The sequence below is a fragment of the Brienomyrus brachyistius genome, chromosome 6 (assembly GCF_023856365.1).
Source record: "Brienomyrus brachyistius isolate T26 chromosome 6, BBRACH_0.4, whole genome shotgun sequence".
NCBI lineage: Eukaryota > Metazoa > Chordata > Actinopteri > Osteoglossiformes > Mormyridae > Brienomyrus > Brienomyrus brachyistius.
Window position 1 is genome coordinate 21,773,762 of NC_064538.1, and position 16,732 is coordinate 21,790,493.

A 16,732-nucleotide genomic window follows, 5' to 3' on the forward strand; every position below is an offset into this window, starting at 1 on the left:
CCAATCTTGCATGCCTATTCTTGAACCATGTTCAGTTCTAAATAAATGGAACCAGCACAGTGAGAAAATATGTCACCCCATGACCTGCTTTTGTTTTCCAAGGAACAGACATGAAAACCTCACCTAGAAGGAGGGCATATAGCACCAATCAGATTATGGACTATAACCCTCTGAGGAAGGTGCACACTCCGAGTGACCCAAGCTCAGTCATGGGTAAGAACCCACTAAGGAGGACCAAGATCCAGGAACTGACCAGCTATCCTAGCCAAGCCCATGGAGCGCAATGGATGAGTGACTATCAGGTTAGTCTACGATAATATTATTCCATATATTGCTTCAGTTACCCCATCATGACAATATGTGTGTACGTAGTGCTCTACAGAACCTCAGAGGGGTTTACAATGAGAAACTTTATAATAACCATTGCGACTATTTTCTTTGACTGCTGCAAAGCATTTTTAGCATTGATTGTATATATGTACAAGGTTTGCTTCTGAAGGTATGTGCTATCATGCCTGTTAGAAGATAAATGGTTATAAAAGAGAAATGCTGCACTGTATATGCACATTTTACCATGGCTACACCGTGGAGAACAGGACTGGAGGTGAAATTCATCTCACTTCTATCTAAAATCTGTGGTCTTTAATTGAAAGTAAAAGCAAGGATTGGTTCAGTATATCGAATTACATAGCAAGATAATCCGCTGATGTGACCCTTAAGGTGGAAAAATAGAGATTTGCTTTTTTCCATGCCCGAATACTAGCGGGATAAGAGATGAAATGATTAAGCTGACTGGATTCTGCGGGGAGCGAGTAAATTAGATTTTGGCTCATGCGCCATGACTAATTGCATTAAATAAGATGGACCATGGAGGCCTCAGAGGAGACGCGAGAACCTCAGCGGCCTCCCTTCAAGCGGAGCGACAGATCCATGGCGTACTGGCCGCAGCTGTGAGCGTGGACTGTGGATTTCAGGTCTGGCTTCATGCTGCCTCTTTAAATGCAATCAATTGGTGTTTCACTCCCTTCTAAATCTGATGGTAACAGGCCTGGCTGTAATGCACGGTGGGCATTTGGGATATCAGTGTCTGCCACTCGTCAGAGGGCTAAGCGAGTGCCGGTGAGACAAAAATACATCATAGCTGTATAAATATTAGAAAAGAACTGTAAGTAATTAAATCCTGGATAAAACAATGATAAAACAAAAAAATGTGCCTAGTATTATATTATTAAACTTAATTGTGAGATTCCCATTTGGCTCTTGTTATAATTGTAATAAATTTTTGATCAAAATGAGGTACACAGTATGTCCTTATTATTTTACAGTTTATTTTGGTTAAACTGTAAATCTTTCATCGCCCCTGTGGAAATGCATCCATTTGAAAATAAGTCAGGAAATACATCCATTTAAAAAAAGTCTGTATTCAACATAATGTTACAACGTACTGCAGTAATATTTTTAAAATATGGTTTAGTCAAGTGGTGTATTCATACAGTATGTTTCCTTTCTGTCTACAGTATCAGCAGGGAATTTCAGCCGGGGAAGGCTGTACTGTGTGTGGGTCTTTTGAAGCAATTGATTGACCTTTGGAATACCAAGTGAGATTAGCTCCTAGTACCAGGAAATTGTTCAGTTAAATGGCTATGAATGATTAAAATAGAAACTGCATTGAATGCGAGTATGATGCAAGGTGCATGGAGTCACAGTGACACAGCAGATAGCCCTGGAACCTTTGCGTTACGTTCGAACCTGTGGAATTCGCACGTTCTTCTCATATTGCACAGATTTCTACCATATACTTTGGTTTCCTCCTGTGGCCCAGAGACACAAAGCTAAATGAACTGACGTTTCTCACCCACTCATCATTACTGTGTGTGTGCTATTAGCTGGACTGGTGTCTAATTCAGCATGTACTGCTGCTCTGTGCCCTGTGCAGCCTTGGGTAGGCTACAGTCTCATCCTGTATAGCCCTGTAGTAGGTATGCATTTGGAAGCTGGATGGATGAATGGATGATCAATGGAAATTTTTTCATTGCTGCACTACAGTGAACAACAGAAGAAAACACTATTAAGTACATTCTGTATATATTAAGTAATTGTTTAAAAAAAAACATAATTAGTTTCCTGTGTGGTAAGCATGATTGGACAGAACGCAAATGGAGCAGACCTTGCCAAAGCACCCTGGCTTTGGAAACATTACTTCTCTGGCATCTAAGGGACCGGAGCTAGCAGAGGAAAAGGAAAGATTTGGACTGGATGGAGTCGGCTTTACCTTCATGCATAGAGTGGACTCTGCAGTTAAACTCGATTTAGGGTGGGGTCTCTTCCGCTCGGGAGATCCCACTGGTGAAAGACCTCAGGCAGGTGTGGGACTCACAAGTCCTAGGCTGAGCACAAGAATGTTGCCACTATGCAACCATGTGAGTTGAGAGGAAAACTGTGACTGTTGTTTGTCATTATGTTCCCAAACCTTGTTGAGAGGCTTGAAAAAGTACCTCCTACGGTTCTTCAATGCACATGTGGGGAATGCTTCTGCTCTCTCAGAAAATAGTAGGTTGGACCTTTCAAGTGAGTGGAGACAGTCTGCTCTTAGTGAAGGAGTTTAAGTGCTTTAAGTGCTCCCCATATTGGGTGGGTTTCCTCCCACTGTCCGAAGTATAGTGAACTGAAGATTCCGAACCAACCTTAGTGTGTGAGTATGCCCTGAGATGACTGACATCACATGCAGGGGTGTGGCTAAGGGTAGGCAGGAGCCCCCCCATTCAACAAAGACCTCTGATACTCTAGTGCCCACCCAGCTTACCCTCCACTGATGCCTTGTCCCCTTCCTGGTAGGCTGTGCTTCCTTGGGTAGGTTCTAGTACTATTGTGACCAAATGTTTGTGTTAATTGAAAATGTATTGTATTTAAGAAATATAATGAATCTTTATCAAAGTATATCATGTCATTTGAATAATAAAAGAATATGAATTATTTTCACAACATATTGCATCCAGTATTCAAACATGATCAGTCTGATAGCATCCAACTGCGAAAAAAAATAAGTTTAAGGTTTGCTAAAAGCAGCGAGTGGAGTGAAAAATGCACTGACAGGAGAACGATTGATGGGGGAGGCAAAAATTAGCCGAAATCAAATTAATGACTAGGAGAAGCCTCGACTTCCTCCATGTCATGCACACGGCCACTGGTTTAATGGCCTTCATTAACACTTGAAAGACATTTTTTATTAATATTTACTACGACACGTGAAGAATGTATGAAGGAGGTATATGATCAGGAAAGAGATCTAAAGAGATTTAAATGATTCTGAATTCTGAAACTGGTGGACTGACCACCTATTTTATATATAATTTGAAAATGTAAAATAAAAGCCTATATTGTCTTCCAGTGTTTCCCTTAGGTTTACAGCTTTTCTTTTTTTTTTTGGGGGGGGGGGGGGGGGGGGGCAGACGGACACCGACAAGATTCATGGTGTTCATGTGTTTCTTTTAATGACAGCAGTCAGTATAACAACTGAACTAAACGTCAGAACATTTATTTTCATGACAATCGTCCACAAAGTGTGCAGCTTCTGTCACTGCAGTGTGTCTTTCTGGCTTCTGGAGTGACACTTCTAGAGCCTCTGGATATGGGAGGTCAGAGACGTCTGGCCCATTTATCTCCTTGCAGCCTATTGCAGATGTTTGTCGTGACCTGCAAATACTGTACATTGACCGTTAGGCTTTAAAAGTGACAGCTGATAGCTTAAAATAGTGATAGTTTAAAGCAGAAATCCCACTGTGAAAAGTATTTATTACCCTGTTCATTTTTGTCAGCTTTTCCGGTGGTTGACGCAACATATTTTCCGAGGCACGCTCTCTGTCCACTGGTGGGAGTGCGCTCACCTGTGTGTGCGTGCACGTGTGTGTGTGTGTGTGCACGTGTGTGTGTGTGTGCACGTGTGTGTGTGCGCGTGTGTGTGTGTGTGCACGTGTGTGTGTGCACGTGTGTGTGTGCACGTGTGTGTGTGTGTGCAAGTGTGTGTGTGCACGTGTGTGTGTGCACGTGTGTGTGTGTGTGCACGTGTGTGTGTGCGCGTGCATCGGGACGGGAGCTCTGCCACGTGTGATACAGAGAGCAGAGGAGAACTGTAAACACACGACCGTGTCGAGACAAGATTTACAAGCTGTTGCGCAAATAAGATAAATAACATTAAACTATCTAGTTTGTTTAATAAAAGGACAATGTATAGACCTGTTATATGGGAAAGGTAATCTTAAATGACTTCTGTTGTGATCTGGTGCTATATAAGCAATAGAATTAAATAAAATTAACTTGACCTTCAAGGGGGGGGCAGGAGATGCTGTTGGGGGGGGGCTATAATATAATGGTAGGTGAAACACTGTCTTCATATAGATAAAAAACATTCTGTTGCTTATGATCTGCTTGAAGCCTGTAAACTGATGAAACCTTGCTTATCTTCTCCTTTAATTATCTAGTGTCTGTTCAACAGATGCCCTAATCCAAGAGGATTCCCACTGCTCACAATTCTGCAGTTTTAGAGCCGAACTGTACGGCTGTTAATTGTAATCCACAGCTATGGGTCAGATCTTTCAGCCCCGAAAGAGCAAAAGCATAGCCTGTGAACCGTGATACATCTGCCAATAGCAATGGCAAAACCTGCGTGACTCGCCACCATACATTTGGCCACAAGTCTTTGACTGATATATTTTAGTTGTATTTTAGATTACGTGTTTTTCCGATCCTGCAGCCACAGCTGGCGAGTCTGTGCTCGAGCAGATGTCGGTCTAATGCCGGACAAAGACCACTCCAGCTGCAACATGAAGAGCTTATCCAAGACCCAGAGATGGATCAGCTACATCAGTGCGCCAGCGTCCATGCGGTCCGAGGAACCGCGGTCGAGGAGGACTCCAGGTCCTCCACGGACAGCCCTTCCGTGAGCAGTGGTGGAGATCCAGGTCCGTTCATTAGTGTGAATTCCGTGCCTTTTGATTACAGCCTCTTGGAGAGCTTCCATTTGGTCCAGAGAACACCCCATCTCATCTGTATTCTACATCATATTACAATGACCTTTCTGTCCTTGTTTGGATAAAAACTGAAATTAATTCTGTGTTTACTGGTGGTCTGTGTTGACTGAGTTGTTTGCCCGAAGCTACAATGATGACTGGGGCCCTTAAAGAGTTAATCCCAGATGTGTGGTCTGAAAATGTTTTGTTATTGTGGTGACAGAGGGCTACACTCATCAGTTCTGTGAATTCGAAATGCCGCCGGAGCTGTTCACTCCCGACAGAGACCCCAGCAAGCCGGGGAGGAAAGACTGCAAGGCGGTAGTCACAGCACTTCTCTGTGGGAAGCCAGTTAAGTGGGAGGTCGTGTTTGATATCGATCCGCACCTGAACGGAAGAGAACGGGAAGAGAAGGTTCATGAAGACTTGTGGAACGAAACTTTCCATCATTTGGCGGGGAGGTCCATCATTCAGGACTTTGAGCAAATGGCAGACAAAGAATGTGAGATTGAGTATGGTAAGGGAAGGTGTTTTTCTTATCCCTAAATACACACCTTTGCTGATGTGCTAATTTAGTTTTAAGCCTTAAGATGTCTTTGCTGTATTTTATTGTATCTTGACTAGATTTTAATCAATTCCATTAAATTCATTATTTTTTAGAACAAGCTCAGTTTTAAGACAGTGAAGCAGCATTTTGAAGACAAGATAAATATGATGGGATAAAATTAGCTTTTGTAAGACACCCACAAATCGCACCCACACCAAGGCTCTGGCAGTTGTTTTATTATTTTCACAGGTTCTAGCAGGAGGTACCAACTTTATGCCATTCAAACCAGCAAGGCCTGTAACATTCTGAGCAAATACACAGCGTTCGTGCCCATAGATCTGGACACGAATGAATATCTACGGACCAGCATTGAATACACAAGCCCAGGTGTGTGGCTTATATATTACAGCTCTGTGGGGATTACTTGTTGACAGTCTGATGCTGAATGAAATGCCAGAGGTTAAGTAAATGGCCTTTTCAAGAAAGGGCTGCCAAAGGGAAACCAAATATAGTAACTAATTTACAGCAAACATTTTAAGATATTGAAATCTATTCTTAAAGGGCATTTGGTTGTGGGAAGCTGTGTTGTAATATCTACAGCAGCTCTTTTTGGAATGTTAGTGTCGGAGAAGCATTTTCCTCCACATCTATGTTCACGACATCCTGCATTGTTGTAGGACTTTTTGACGGCTTTTATTTTGTGGCTTGACAGCTGCATGGTCAGTTCAGAGATGTGTGTTTTACAGTGAAGTGTCATGTTCCCGCGATTGGAACAAACTCGTATGTTTTCCAGGAGACACATCAAGGCACAGCAGTCATTCTGGCTCGCGTTCTGGGAGCCGAAAGAATCGCACGTACTCCAGGGGACTGGGTCGCTCCCAGTCGGACTGTGTGTCTGAAGGGACTGAGGAAGGCTTGATGCCCATAAGTAAGATCATGCATGTATCTGCCACAAAAATGGTGCACAACTAATATTAAAAGTATGCTACAGTTCCAGTTAGGTCTTCATCATTCAGCACTTTTCATAAAGAAATACCAAACTTCTTCTATTATACGTTTTCTTAAGTATTGAGTCCTATTGCTTACCCTGAAAGGTCTATATTACATCTGAACAAAAGGCAGTGCTCATATTGAAAAACTGGACTTCCTGCCAAAGTTTTTTCAATAGTAGGCAGAACAAGCGAACTATAGAGAGCAGGACGGGCAGGCGATGGAGGATATTAGGTTTAGCATGTCACCAATTATGAAAACGGACTTTTGACTTGTCAGCTGCGATATTTTCATCTGGAACATCTGCTGAGTGGGAAATTGCTGACAGCCGGCAGAATTATTCAGAGAACTAGCGAGTCATCAGACCAATTACCTCACACATTTTTATACTGATAAGATAAACCAAATGAGGTTGCCAAATGCTTAGCAATAAATTAAGTAAAAGCATTGAGGTACAGAACATTGAAAATATATTTTAATTCTACATATATTCTATTCTTTATCCTTCAATTATCATCATTTACATTCTACATGAGGCAGACACAGAAAATGGATGAATGGATGGAAACCCACATATGTATATATATACAACTATCTCTATTCTTATCCCCAATGGCACTTATGCATGCAACATAAAATAGTTTTGTACAGTAAAACTAACTAAAATTTGTATTTTGTAGCATCACCTTGCTCCTTTTTGTCACCCCAGTCCTTCTATGTATTTCTTAAATACACTTAATTAATTAGCTCAGTTAAATAAAATAATGAGGTTATGATTACCTAAAATGGTGTTCTAATGCTTGAGTAAACAAATGAATGGGTGTATTGGATGGTTACTGCAAACACTGGGGTGACTTTAGGGGAGGTCTTGACACACTTTAGCAGATATAATATTATAGTTTTACACCAGCATATTGATCATGTACACATAATTTTCTTAGACTGGTCAAAACTCTTGCACAATATGCTGTGTGGAAATGTAGGGTCTTCCTCAAAAGGGTAGTTGTTGGCCAGGTATCTCAGCTGTCTGCTATAGTGAAGAGTCATTGACTTGGCAGCAGTGACCATCAAGCTGATCCTTCAGTTAACGCTACGTTCACTTGCTTGTCATGTGAAAAGTAGATGGTGTTGACAAGCATGTGAGCTCGAGATGTCTGGTCTCTCCAGTGTCCTGCTCCCACCGGCAGATGTGGCACCTTGGACAACGATAGTCTAAAAAACAAATAATTGCAGGTTGAACCAAATCATCTTAGATACTTTAGATACTTAGAATTCCAGAAGGAAATCTGGGCCCATCTTAGGATGAGTGGTCGGAAGCTGGATGGATGGATGTTGTGTTTTGAGAAGGATGTGAACCTTGTTATCAAATAAATGTGTGCTGATTTCCCCATTTTATTGTAGAGGGCTTCCTAATGCTTTCATGAAAACGCAGTAGTAATAGAAAATGTGCTTTATGTATGCTGACAATGTCCTGACCGTGTGTGGTCACAGCAAGCCGGGAGTGATAATTGTTTAGTGAGACGAATGGCTGTCCCACATCCTCTGGGGGGGCGGGGGGGTGAAATAATGGATACTTCTGTGCATTTACAACAGTCAGATTTTATTTTACTGGGAGAAATGTATTAAGAACATTGACAATGCTCAGAACCACTCGACAAACACTGAAAAACATATATACCTTTATGAATCAATATATTTCATAAATATATGATTCTCACACTGGTTGATTGACAAAATGAATAATAAATATGTTTATTTCTTGAAAAAAATATTCCTTCCTGTCACTGATTCTCCTTGCCAGATATCTGTTATGACAAACTAACCAATACGTGTTTATATAATTATTGTCTGATATTTTGAAAAGAAACAGACTATAATGAAGCCACATCCCCCAGTAGCACATCCTCACCTTCTGGATGGGAGAGATTTAGCTTTAATGAAGGTACGTCTGCCTTATCCCCCTGTAATGGCATGCCAGCAAAAACAGTGTGTGTTTAACTGAGAGGGAGAAGAGAACCCTTCTGACAGGGGTGTATTAATCGTGTATTAAGAGCCGACTTGAGGCTGAATGTGCCCAGCTGCTCGTGTGACATTCGGCTCTGCGATTCTGAGCCGTCCTGCCGCTTATCACACGTCTCCGTGTGAGGGAACTGCACTGTGCACCTCGTATCTGCAGGAGCACGGCAGTGCAGTGTATAGCTCAGCATGTTTGGACGCTGGGCCTGTGACCAGAAGGTCACCAGTTCAGATCCCTAGGTTGCCTGCTTTCTCGATTGTTTGCTGCTTTGGATAAAAGCATCTGGTAAATAAATTAAGTGTATTACATCCATTCCTGTGAGGTTACGCCTTAAGCCTGTGGGGAGAGCAGAGGCTACTTTCCTCCAATCTCATTATCAGTGTATGGCATGAGCATCTGTTATGTATGCAGAGTGTACACTGGGGGTCTGGAAGGGAAAACCATGTGACTAATCAGAAGTTGTCGCCTCTTTCAGTGCTGTTAAGGAGCTCTTCAACGGCCTCTGAACACTCCCAAAGATCAGTGGAGAGTCTCTTCTCTGCTAGGTGGGTAAGGGGGCCAACATCGTTAGCCAATCATATGCTTTTGTATTGGTAAGGGGCAGGACAGAAGACATTCTGAGGGCCAGTCAGCTGTGAACTGTGGTCCCATCGCTGTAACCCTCTGTTTGGGATAGGGCTAGCGCAAGGCTCTTCAAATCTGGCCCCCGATTCCAAATCCAGGCCTTGTTTTCAGGTAATTAGTTTAATAATCACTGATTATGTCTGCCACAGAGGCTTCACACCTGGCTCACGGATAAAGGAAGGCTGGAAAATGAGCAGGGCTCAGACCTTAAGGACGATGATTTGAATAGTCCTGGTCTAGTGTAAGACTGCTGTGAGGGAAACAACAAGCTATGGGGATTTCAAGCTGAGGATTCTTGTATTTATTTTTGTCTACAAGGATAAAGCTACAAAGCTGTTTCTGGATATAAAATCCAAGAGTAAATTCATTCAGACCAGATGTCCGAGTTTGGTTTTAGTTACCTAGATAGCACGTTATGCTTCTTTAACAAGTAAATAAAACCAATTTCTGCTATTCCTTCCTATGTCTGTAACATCCCAAGTGTAACATTTTATGCCTCTAAAGCTTTTATCCTAATTTGGAGTCATGTGTTGTACATCATCAGTCCAATAAATGTCTTGTCATCTTGTACCAGAGTCCTTATAATTAGCTATTAGGGCTATCGTTCCAGACTAAATGGTTTTGCAATTTTTTCTTTCAAAGTATCATAATGAGACCTGCTTTGGAGTCTGCCTGCATGTGTTTTACGTGTAGAGGTGGTCACATTTCGGCCTTTGTAATAGCACAGCCATTTGCCATCATTACCAGGAAAGTGCAGATAATAATGATAATTATGACTGCAGATTGCTTATGGACAAAATGATAGAAGTTCTGTCTCATTTTGGACTTTCCAGCAGCAACGGCAAGTAACAAAAAGTGAGACACGGGTGGCATTTATTAGCACATGTTGGAGAAGCATCTCACATTTAGATTTCTCCAATAGTCCCAGACACCATAACCTGGATGTGCTTATTATCTTGGCAGATTTCCGACCATCCAGCTGGTGTCCAGGTGGATCTCAGTGGTCACTGTAGTTAAGCCACGTGATTGGTCATTACCGCTCAGAGACACCAGAAAACAACCATGTCACTTTAAACTCACTTTCCACTATCGTCAGACAGGCGTCGTTTAAGCAATGGTTTCAGGACAACAGAGTGACTTTTCTATGTTTTGCTGTCACAGAATGTGCCAAAAAACTGTCCTGGAGTGTAACCTTGTGAAACTATATGCTGCAAGCTGTCTTTACCCTCAGTGATTGCTTCGTGTTTGTCATTAGTGGTTTGTTGGTCGGCTTCTATCTGCAGACACTACCACAGCTAACAATGAACAAATTAATGTCTGTATTGGTCTACCACGTAGTACATCTGTGTTCGGCCATCAGTCGTGCATTTGTCTGCTGTGTGCCTTCGGTCTTATTCTTCTGGGCCTTGAATTGAACTCCTTGCTCTGAGGTGAAACGAGGAATCGTCTATGCAGATACCCAAGGTGTATTTGTGATGATGCAGTTTGTCCTCGCCTGTGTTTTGGAAGTTGATGCCATTTCCGTGGGATCGAACGGGCAACTTTCTCCACAACAATTAATTCGCAGCCTCATTATTATACTGTATAGGCTGGGAAATGTGTGGACATGACAGTATGGCGGACGTGACTGACACCTGTCACGCCGTCTTTGTTTATCAACAGACTGAGTCTCAGCAGGGTGCGAATGTTAACACGGGCTGCACAGGGGTTCATGTGCCGGTCACCCAGAACCAGCGAATCGATGGCCGACAATGAGAACGAGAGCAAAGACTACATTCCTCTGGTGAGTGCTGCTAAATATACTGTTGTTTGTAGCTGGGCTTCTTCTCAGGTTTTTGGTTTTGCACTTTGAAATTGGAATATGAAATTACACCCACATTAAACACTGCAGGACCCATGTCAATAATTCATCTTTGTCCTCTTGTAGAGGGCATTACGTTTTTTGTCCATAGCTCTCACACTTTGTTAAATCTGTTCCTTAAAGACAATTAGGGCTTCAAGATGACATCACATGTGTGGGGCTGTGATCTTGCCAACTTCCTGTCAAATCAAAATTTTAATCAATATTAAGAACTTTTTTTTTCCCCACGATCTCAGGGAAATTTGATTTGTGATCCAATGACAAAAAGAAAGTCCATGTTTTTAATTTTATTTTTTTTTCCATTCCATATCCTTCCTGTCCTTGTTTTCTGAGGTAGGTGTCCTTGCAGTTAGCCTGCGGGGCGTTTTTATTGAACAATGCCCTGTGCGAGGCCATCAACGTGCCCATGGACAAGCTGAGGTGGACCTCCCCCTTCGCCAGCCACCGAGGAAGTGTGGTGCACGTCTCCCAGTGCAGCAGCCGTGGGACGGAGGGCAGAGGCAAAGAAGGTTCCAGGCGAGTCATGTCCCCACCAGAGCCCCGCTCGAAAGAGGAGGCTGCAGGGCAGCTAGTGGAGGAAAAAAGCTCGAGCCAACCCCACTGCATGAGACGTCCCCAGACTGAAATCGAGCCCTCCCTGCTGACAGCCTCCCTTCACGGCTACGTTCCACCTGAGCCCCCTCACTCACCCGCAAACTCACAGACGGACAGTGGGCGCGGCTCCGAGTCCGAGGGTATGGAGACCCCTCCGGGCCGGCCTGGAAGCCTGTGGGGCTTCTCGGAACCGGAGGGCGCCCTGTGGGCTACAGCGGTGGCGCTGGCCTGCCTGGAGCACGGCTCCGCCAGCTACTTCATCGAGTGGGAGCTGGTGGCCGCCAAAGCCAGCATGTGGCTCAGCAGCCAACCCATCCCTGAGGGCCGGGATCTGGCGTCCGTCAAGGCGGCAGCCAATCAGCTGTTTGTCATCCTCAGACACTGGGATGAAAACCTGCAGCTCAACATGCTCTGCTACAACCCCAACAGTGTCTGAGTATACCTGCATACATAGCGGTGTTTTCTTTCGCGTGTTTGTTTGCTGGAAAAAGGCCTGTGTGATTCTGATCAGTTTGAAGTGGCTCTGTTTTTATTCCAGTATGGTGACTTGCTCTGGTGTTGGGTATCTTTATGTTACACGAGGTAAAAAAAAATATATATATATACACTGCCATTAAAAAAAATGCTTTATCACAAAGGGCATGATAAAAGCAGAAATGTTTTCTATTAAGTGCAAAAGAGCAGGAAGTATTGATCTTACTATGTGCCTGGATTTGCCAGTGGTCATGGCAAAAAGTCATGGCAATTTGTTTGAGCATTCATTTATCCTGTTACAGTACACTTAGGAAAGCATTTTTGTCCCTCTTTACTGTAGCTTGATAATAACCTGTGATGCAAACAGCAATTATGCCATGGTTATTTTGCATTTCGTACGTGTATATTTAGTGCTCGTTTGACCTTTGAACTGTGGCGTCATTTTGCAAATTGTAAAACATCACATGGATCAAATTGTAGGGGCTTACTCACCGATGTCCTTTACAGCCGATTCGTGTGAATACAAAAAGCCAAAAACGATGGTCCAAAAATCATGCTAAATTACTTGTTGCCTGTCCATACAGTGGTAGTCAAACGTATTTACTTATGTTTAAAATTGTATTTTTCTGCTTAGCACTGACTGGTGCAGTTGGTTAAGATACTTATCTTGAGTGCATGCTCAGCTCTACAGATCATTGTTCGTGGGCATTTTCGTGTTAAATATGACTGGGAGGCCTAAGACAGTAGCACCACTTGGTATTATTTAGCCAATGGAATGAATGGACTAGATTGCTGCAGAGTACAATGCAGTGTTGGCTCATGAGAGTTTTACTTACACAAAACTGGTTTGAGGTCAGAAGTAAAAATGATTTGTTCAGACAAATAACCAATCAGATTGTAGAGGAGATGGCCTAGAGCAGGGTTGTACCACAAATGGTTCAGCTCAAGAGCTGTGTTGTAATTACCACAAGGAGTTGAATCAGGTGTGTTAAATGAGGGGAACCAAACACTGTGCAGGGCTCCGGCGCCCAGGACTGGAGTTTGACACCCCTGGCCTAGAGGATCAGCTAGAGGAGGCAGGATGAACCAATCAAATATCTTGATCTTGGTCTTGCTTGGACCCACCTCCACTGCAATCTGATTGGCTATCTCACTGGACCAATCATTTTTCTTTTGCTCTCACAACATTTTTTGTGTAAGTAAAACTCCCACAAGCACAGTGTCACCAACTTATCATGTTTACGTGAGTTGCATCTACCCAACTGTACAAGCTGCAGTGCATCTCCAGTCCTCCTGCAAAGTTCCCAGTGATGTACTGCAGGAAATAATAACGAAATGGTTGGTAAATTGGTAAATTGGCAAAACTTGTGTCGGTTCCATCATCTACTACTTGGCAGGTAAAGGGAGTCACTGCGGACAGAAGAGTAAGCTAATGAACTTAATGAACTGTAAAATGAAGAAGGCAATTAGAAATGGAAAAAAAGTCATAAAAATCAAGGCGATAAACGACTCTTGACGAGAAGCTGGAGAACAAAAATAATCCAATAGCTCTGTAAAAAGCAGCAGTGTGGAGCAGCACATTTTTGGGACAGATCTATTAGAGAGTGAAAAAGGGGAGCCAGTTTAAGGTAAATAAAAAGAGGCAGAGGTGACAGCTCAGAGGTAAACCTACGACTGAGCGATGGCTAACGGGGGGCCACCAGGGGCAGATTAATGCATAGGCTACAGCCTAGGGCCTCAGTACACATCAGGGCCCCACCTCACCTCGGGATAAATGGAAAGCTTATTTAAACCAGCAACTCCTGGTTCTCCCATACTGACGACAACCCAGGGATCCCCAAGATAATCCGCCCTTGGGAACCATGTTTTTAAGATAACATCAAAAAGACTCACAGAGTCAGAACTCCACTCATCTTGATGACAAGTGAAATCCATGAAGTATATAAATGTTTAAAACAGTTCAAAATATGTACGCAGCAAATTAATTGTTATAATTTGGGTGCAGATTATCAAACGATCAACAGAAAATCAGTAAACATGGTCGAACCTACATTTCACACTTTACAAATTCTCTACAATTAGGTGTCAATAATTTTGGTTTAACTAACTATTAATTTAAAAAAAATTGTTCAAATAAATGAAAAAAAAAGATTTTATTGAAATATGAAATTGTATGGTTATGATCTAAAGAAATTGGTAACAAAAGGGATATCTCTTCTCTATAAAATGGTGTGAAAAGATCGATAGAAGTTGCGTGTTCTTTATACTAACACTGAATATTGACTGCCACACTTGTCTAAAAGTATGCACAAAAGTGCAAGGTAATTCAACTATTATCACTCTATCCCTGTCCGCACTGATGATGAAAATATGTATCACTGATTTTCATTAATGTTTGCTTATGCTAATGAAGTTCGTATCTGCCAAGGAATGCAAACATCTTACTGACATTTGCCTTTACATTTGTAACTGTAGCGTATAGGTACATGAAAATGCCGCTTTCCAGTATTGGTTAAAGTACACCTTTATCTAGGATGCTTTGTATTGTCTAAAACAATATGAAGTAATTAAAGAGATCAGACATCTGTGATTAATATATTAATATTCTGTCTGTGTGCTCTTTAGCCTCAAGTGCCTATCTACAATGCTTTGGTGATGGATACTGCATGTCACTGGTTATTTTATATATCTAGATGTCAGTCTTGGACTTTATTCCAAGATATGGAGCTACCTGCTTTGTTTGTTTCTTTTGTTTGTTTTTGTCTTATCAGTTCTCAACCAGACATATTTTGTTGCATTCATTAAAATGGTAAACATGTTTTGATACTCTTGTGAAAAATTATCTACTCATGAAATCCCACTGAAATCAATTTATTATTTTTAAGGTTTAACTCTCACCATAATCTTATATTTAATAAACTATAACACGCCATATCCGAGTCACATTTTTAAAAGTACAGAATTTGAATTCAGGTCAAATGAAAATTATAAGTTTTTCTGTTTTATTGAATTATTTTGAAAATTAATGAATCAATTTATATTTAAGTTAACCAGTCACTATCATCTTTATTTACAGGCTATATTCGTCATATTGATAAACTCAAGTAATACTTAATAAAGTCATGAAATGTTGGTTTTTAAAATATGCTTTTGGGTAATAACACAGTTTGCCTTGGAAATATGCACAGCCAGTCATACATCATAAGTGTGACCACTTACATGCATGCAAAACTTACCTGAACAAAAAAAAAAAAACAATGACTGAAGTGTGTTATTAGTTGACTTGACTAAATCAGCAATGTGTAATTCTGATATGCTGTTAATTTGTAAGTAATGATTTCTGGGGCATTGTGTGATTAGAAACTGTGCATCATGGTGTTTAATAGGAAAACACCAAACTTCATCCATGCTGCTTAGTCCAGCTGCAGAGAGTTTGCTGGTGTGCATGAAATTGCTTGTTAGCGTAAGTCCAGGGAGTGATAAGCTGTAAGGCCATTCTGCTGTGGCCATGGTTACCAGAACCCATCAAGGTTAAACTGTGTTTCTCAAGTACTTCTGCGTTTTGGAAAAAAAAAATGGTGTAGACTGTTTCAATGCCTGTTAAGTGCTGCTGGTGCTGGGTTATAAAATTCCTGTGGTGTGATGGACTGTGCCACTGCATGTAATAACATTAAAGTTTCAAAGGAGGTAAAAGGAAATTGTTGGTTTTGAGTTTTCAGACAGTTTCATATTCGGTAATGACATCAGTATATCATGTGGTTTGCGGTTCTTGGAAACCTGACGGTGAAAGCAGGCTAGTTTCATAAAGAAGAGCTATAAAAAAGGTTTCAAAATGGTAATGATTTAATTATTTGTAAAATATTATATGTGTACATCTATGAATATAGATTTTGTGCACTGAGATAAATATCTAAAAATATAGTATAAAATTCTGTTTATCTGTCGACTTTCTATTGATATATAGAAATCTGTCCTGTAAATCATTTTAAATACGTTTAATGACAGCCTAATATCATCTAGAAAGCTCACATTTGTTCTCTGACAAGACAAAAAGGTGAAGCAAATGACAAATGGAGAAAATAAAAGCGCAAATGCTTTTCTGTTATTTAATGATTGAATCCTCAAGCTAAGGAATGCTACTTTATGAAATGAAACCCATTCATCCATTCATCGTCCAACCACTTATCAGCCCAGGGTCGCAGGGAGGTGAAACCCTGCTAACATACACTATCTTATGGTGCTGTGAAGGAAAGAAAATAGCATTTAGCACAGTAGTTTAAAGATCATACCATTAGCATTTAAAATGAATCTCACAACTATATTGCAATAATTGTTAGAAAATTGATTACCCATTCGATGTAGATGATCACTACACCCTATTTGCCTTTTTTCTGAAAATAATAGCTATTATGCCCTTCTAGGAGCTGTAGATTTGCTCAATACAGCAACCAAAAAAAGCAATACTAAGCACAGCCAGTAGATGCTGCACCACTCTCTCAAAACTGAGTTGGTTGGCTTGGTCCCTTCCTGCTCAAAAGTGGCTGAGGCATCCCATGTCAATGCAAAGCACGGCTCTAATGCTGCATCTCTGCAGGGGTCGTGGTGCCGTCCGGGGCATT

At 41.5% G+C, this 16,732-nt stretch overlaps 1 protein-coding gene across 1 annotated transcript in view; it reads left to right on the forward strand.

Moving 5' to 3' along the window:
* The window catches only part of vwa5b1 (von Willebrand factor A domain containing 5B1), a 37,863-nt gene extending 22,068 nt beyond the window's left edge, over positions 1-15,795 (forward strand). Inside the window, exons 15-24 of the mRNA XM_049017021.1 lie at positions 103-302; positions 861-974; positions 4,751-4,958; positions 5,230-5,523; positions 5,803-5,940; positions 6,347-6,481; positions 8,408-8,485; positions 9,036-9,105; positions 10,847-10,967; positions 11,383-15,795. Coding sequence (XP_048872978.1) covers positions 103-302; positions 861-974; positions 4,751-4,958; positions 5,230-5,523; positions 5,803-5,940; positions 6,347-6,481; positions 8,408-8,485; positions 9,036-9,105; positions 10,847-10,967; positions 11,383-12,075 — 2,051 coding nt within the window. The 3' untranslated portion in view covers positions 12,076-15,795. The remainder of the gene's footprint in view (positions 1-102; positions 303-860; positions 975-4,750; positions 4,959-5,229; positions 5,524-5,802; positions 5,941-6,346; positions 6,482-8,407; positions 8,486-9,035; positions 9,106-10,846; positions 10,968-11,382) is intronic.
* The last annotated feature ends 937 nt before the right edge of the window (positions 15,796-16,732 follow it).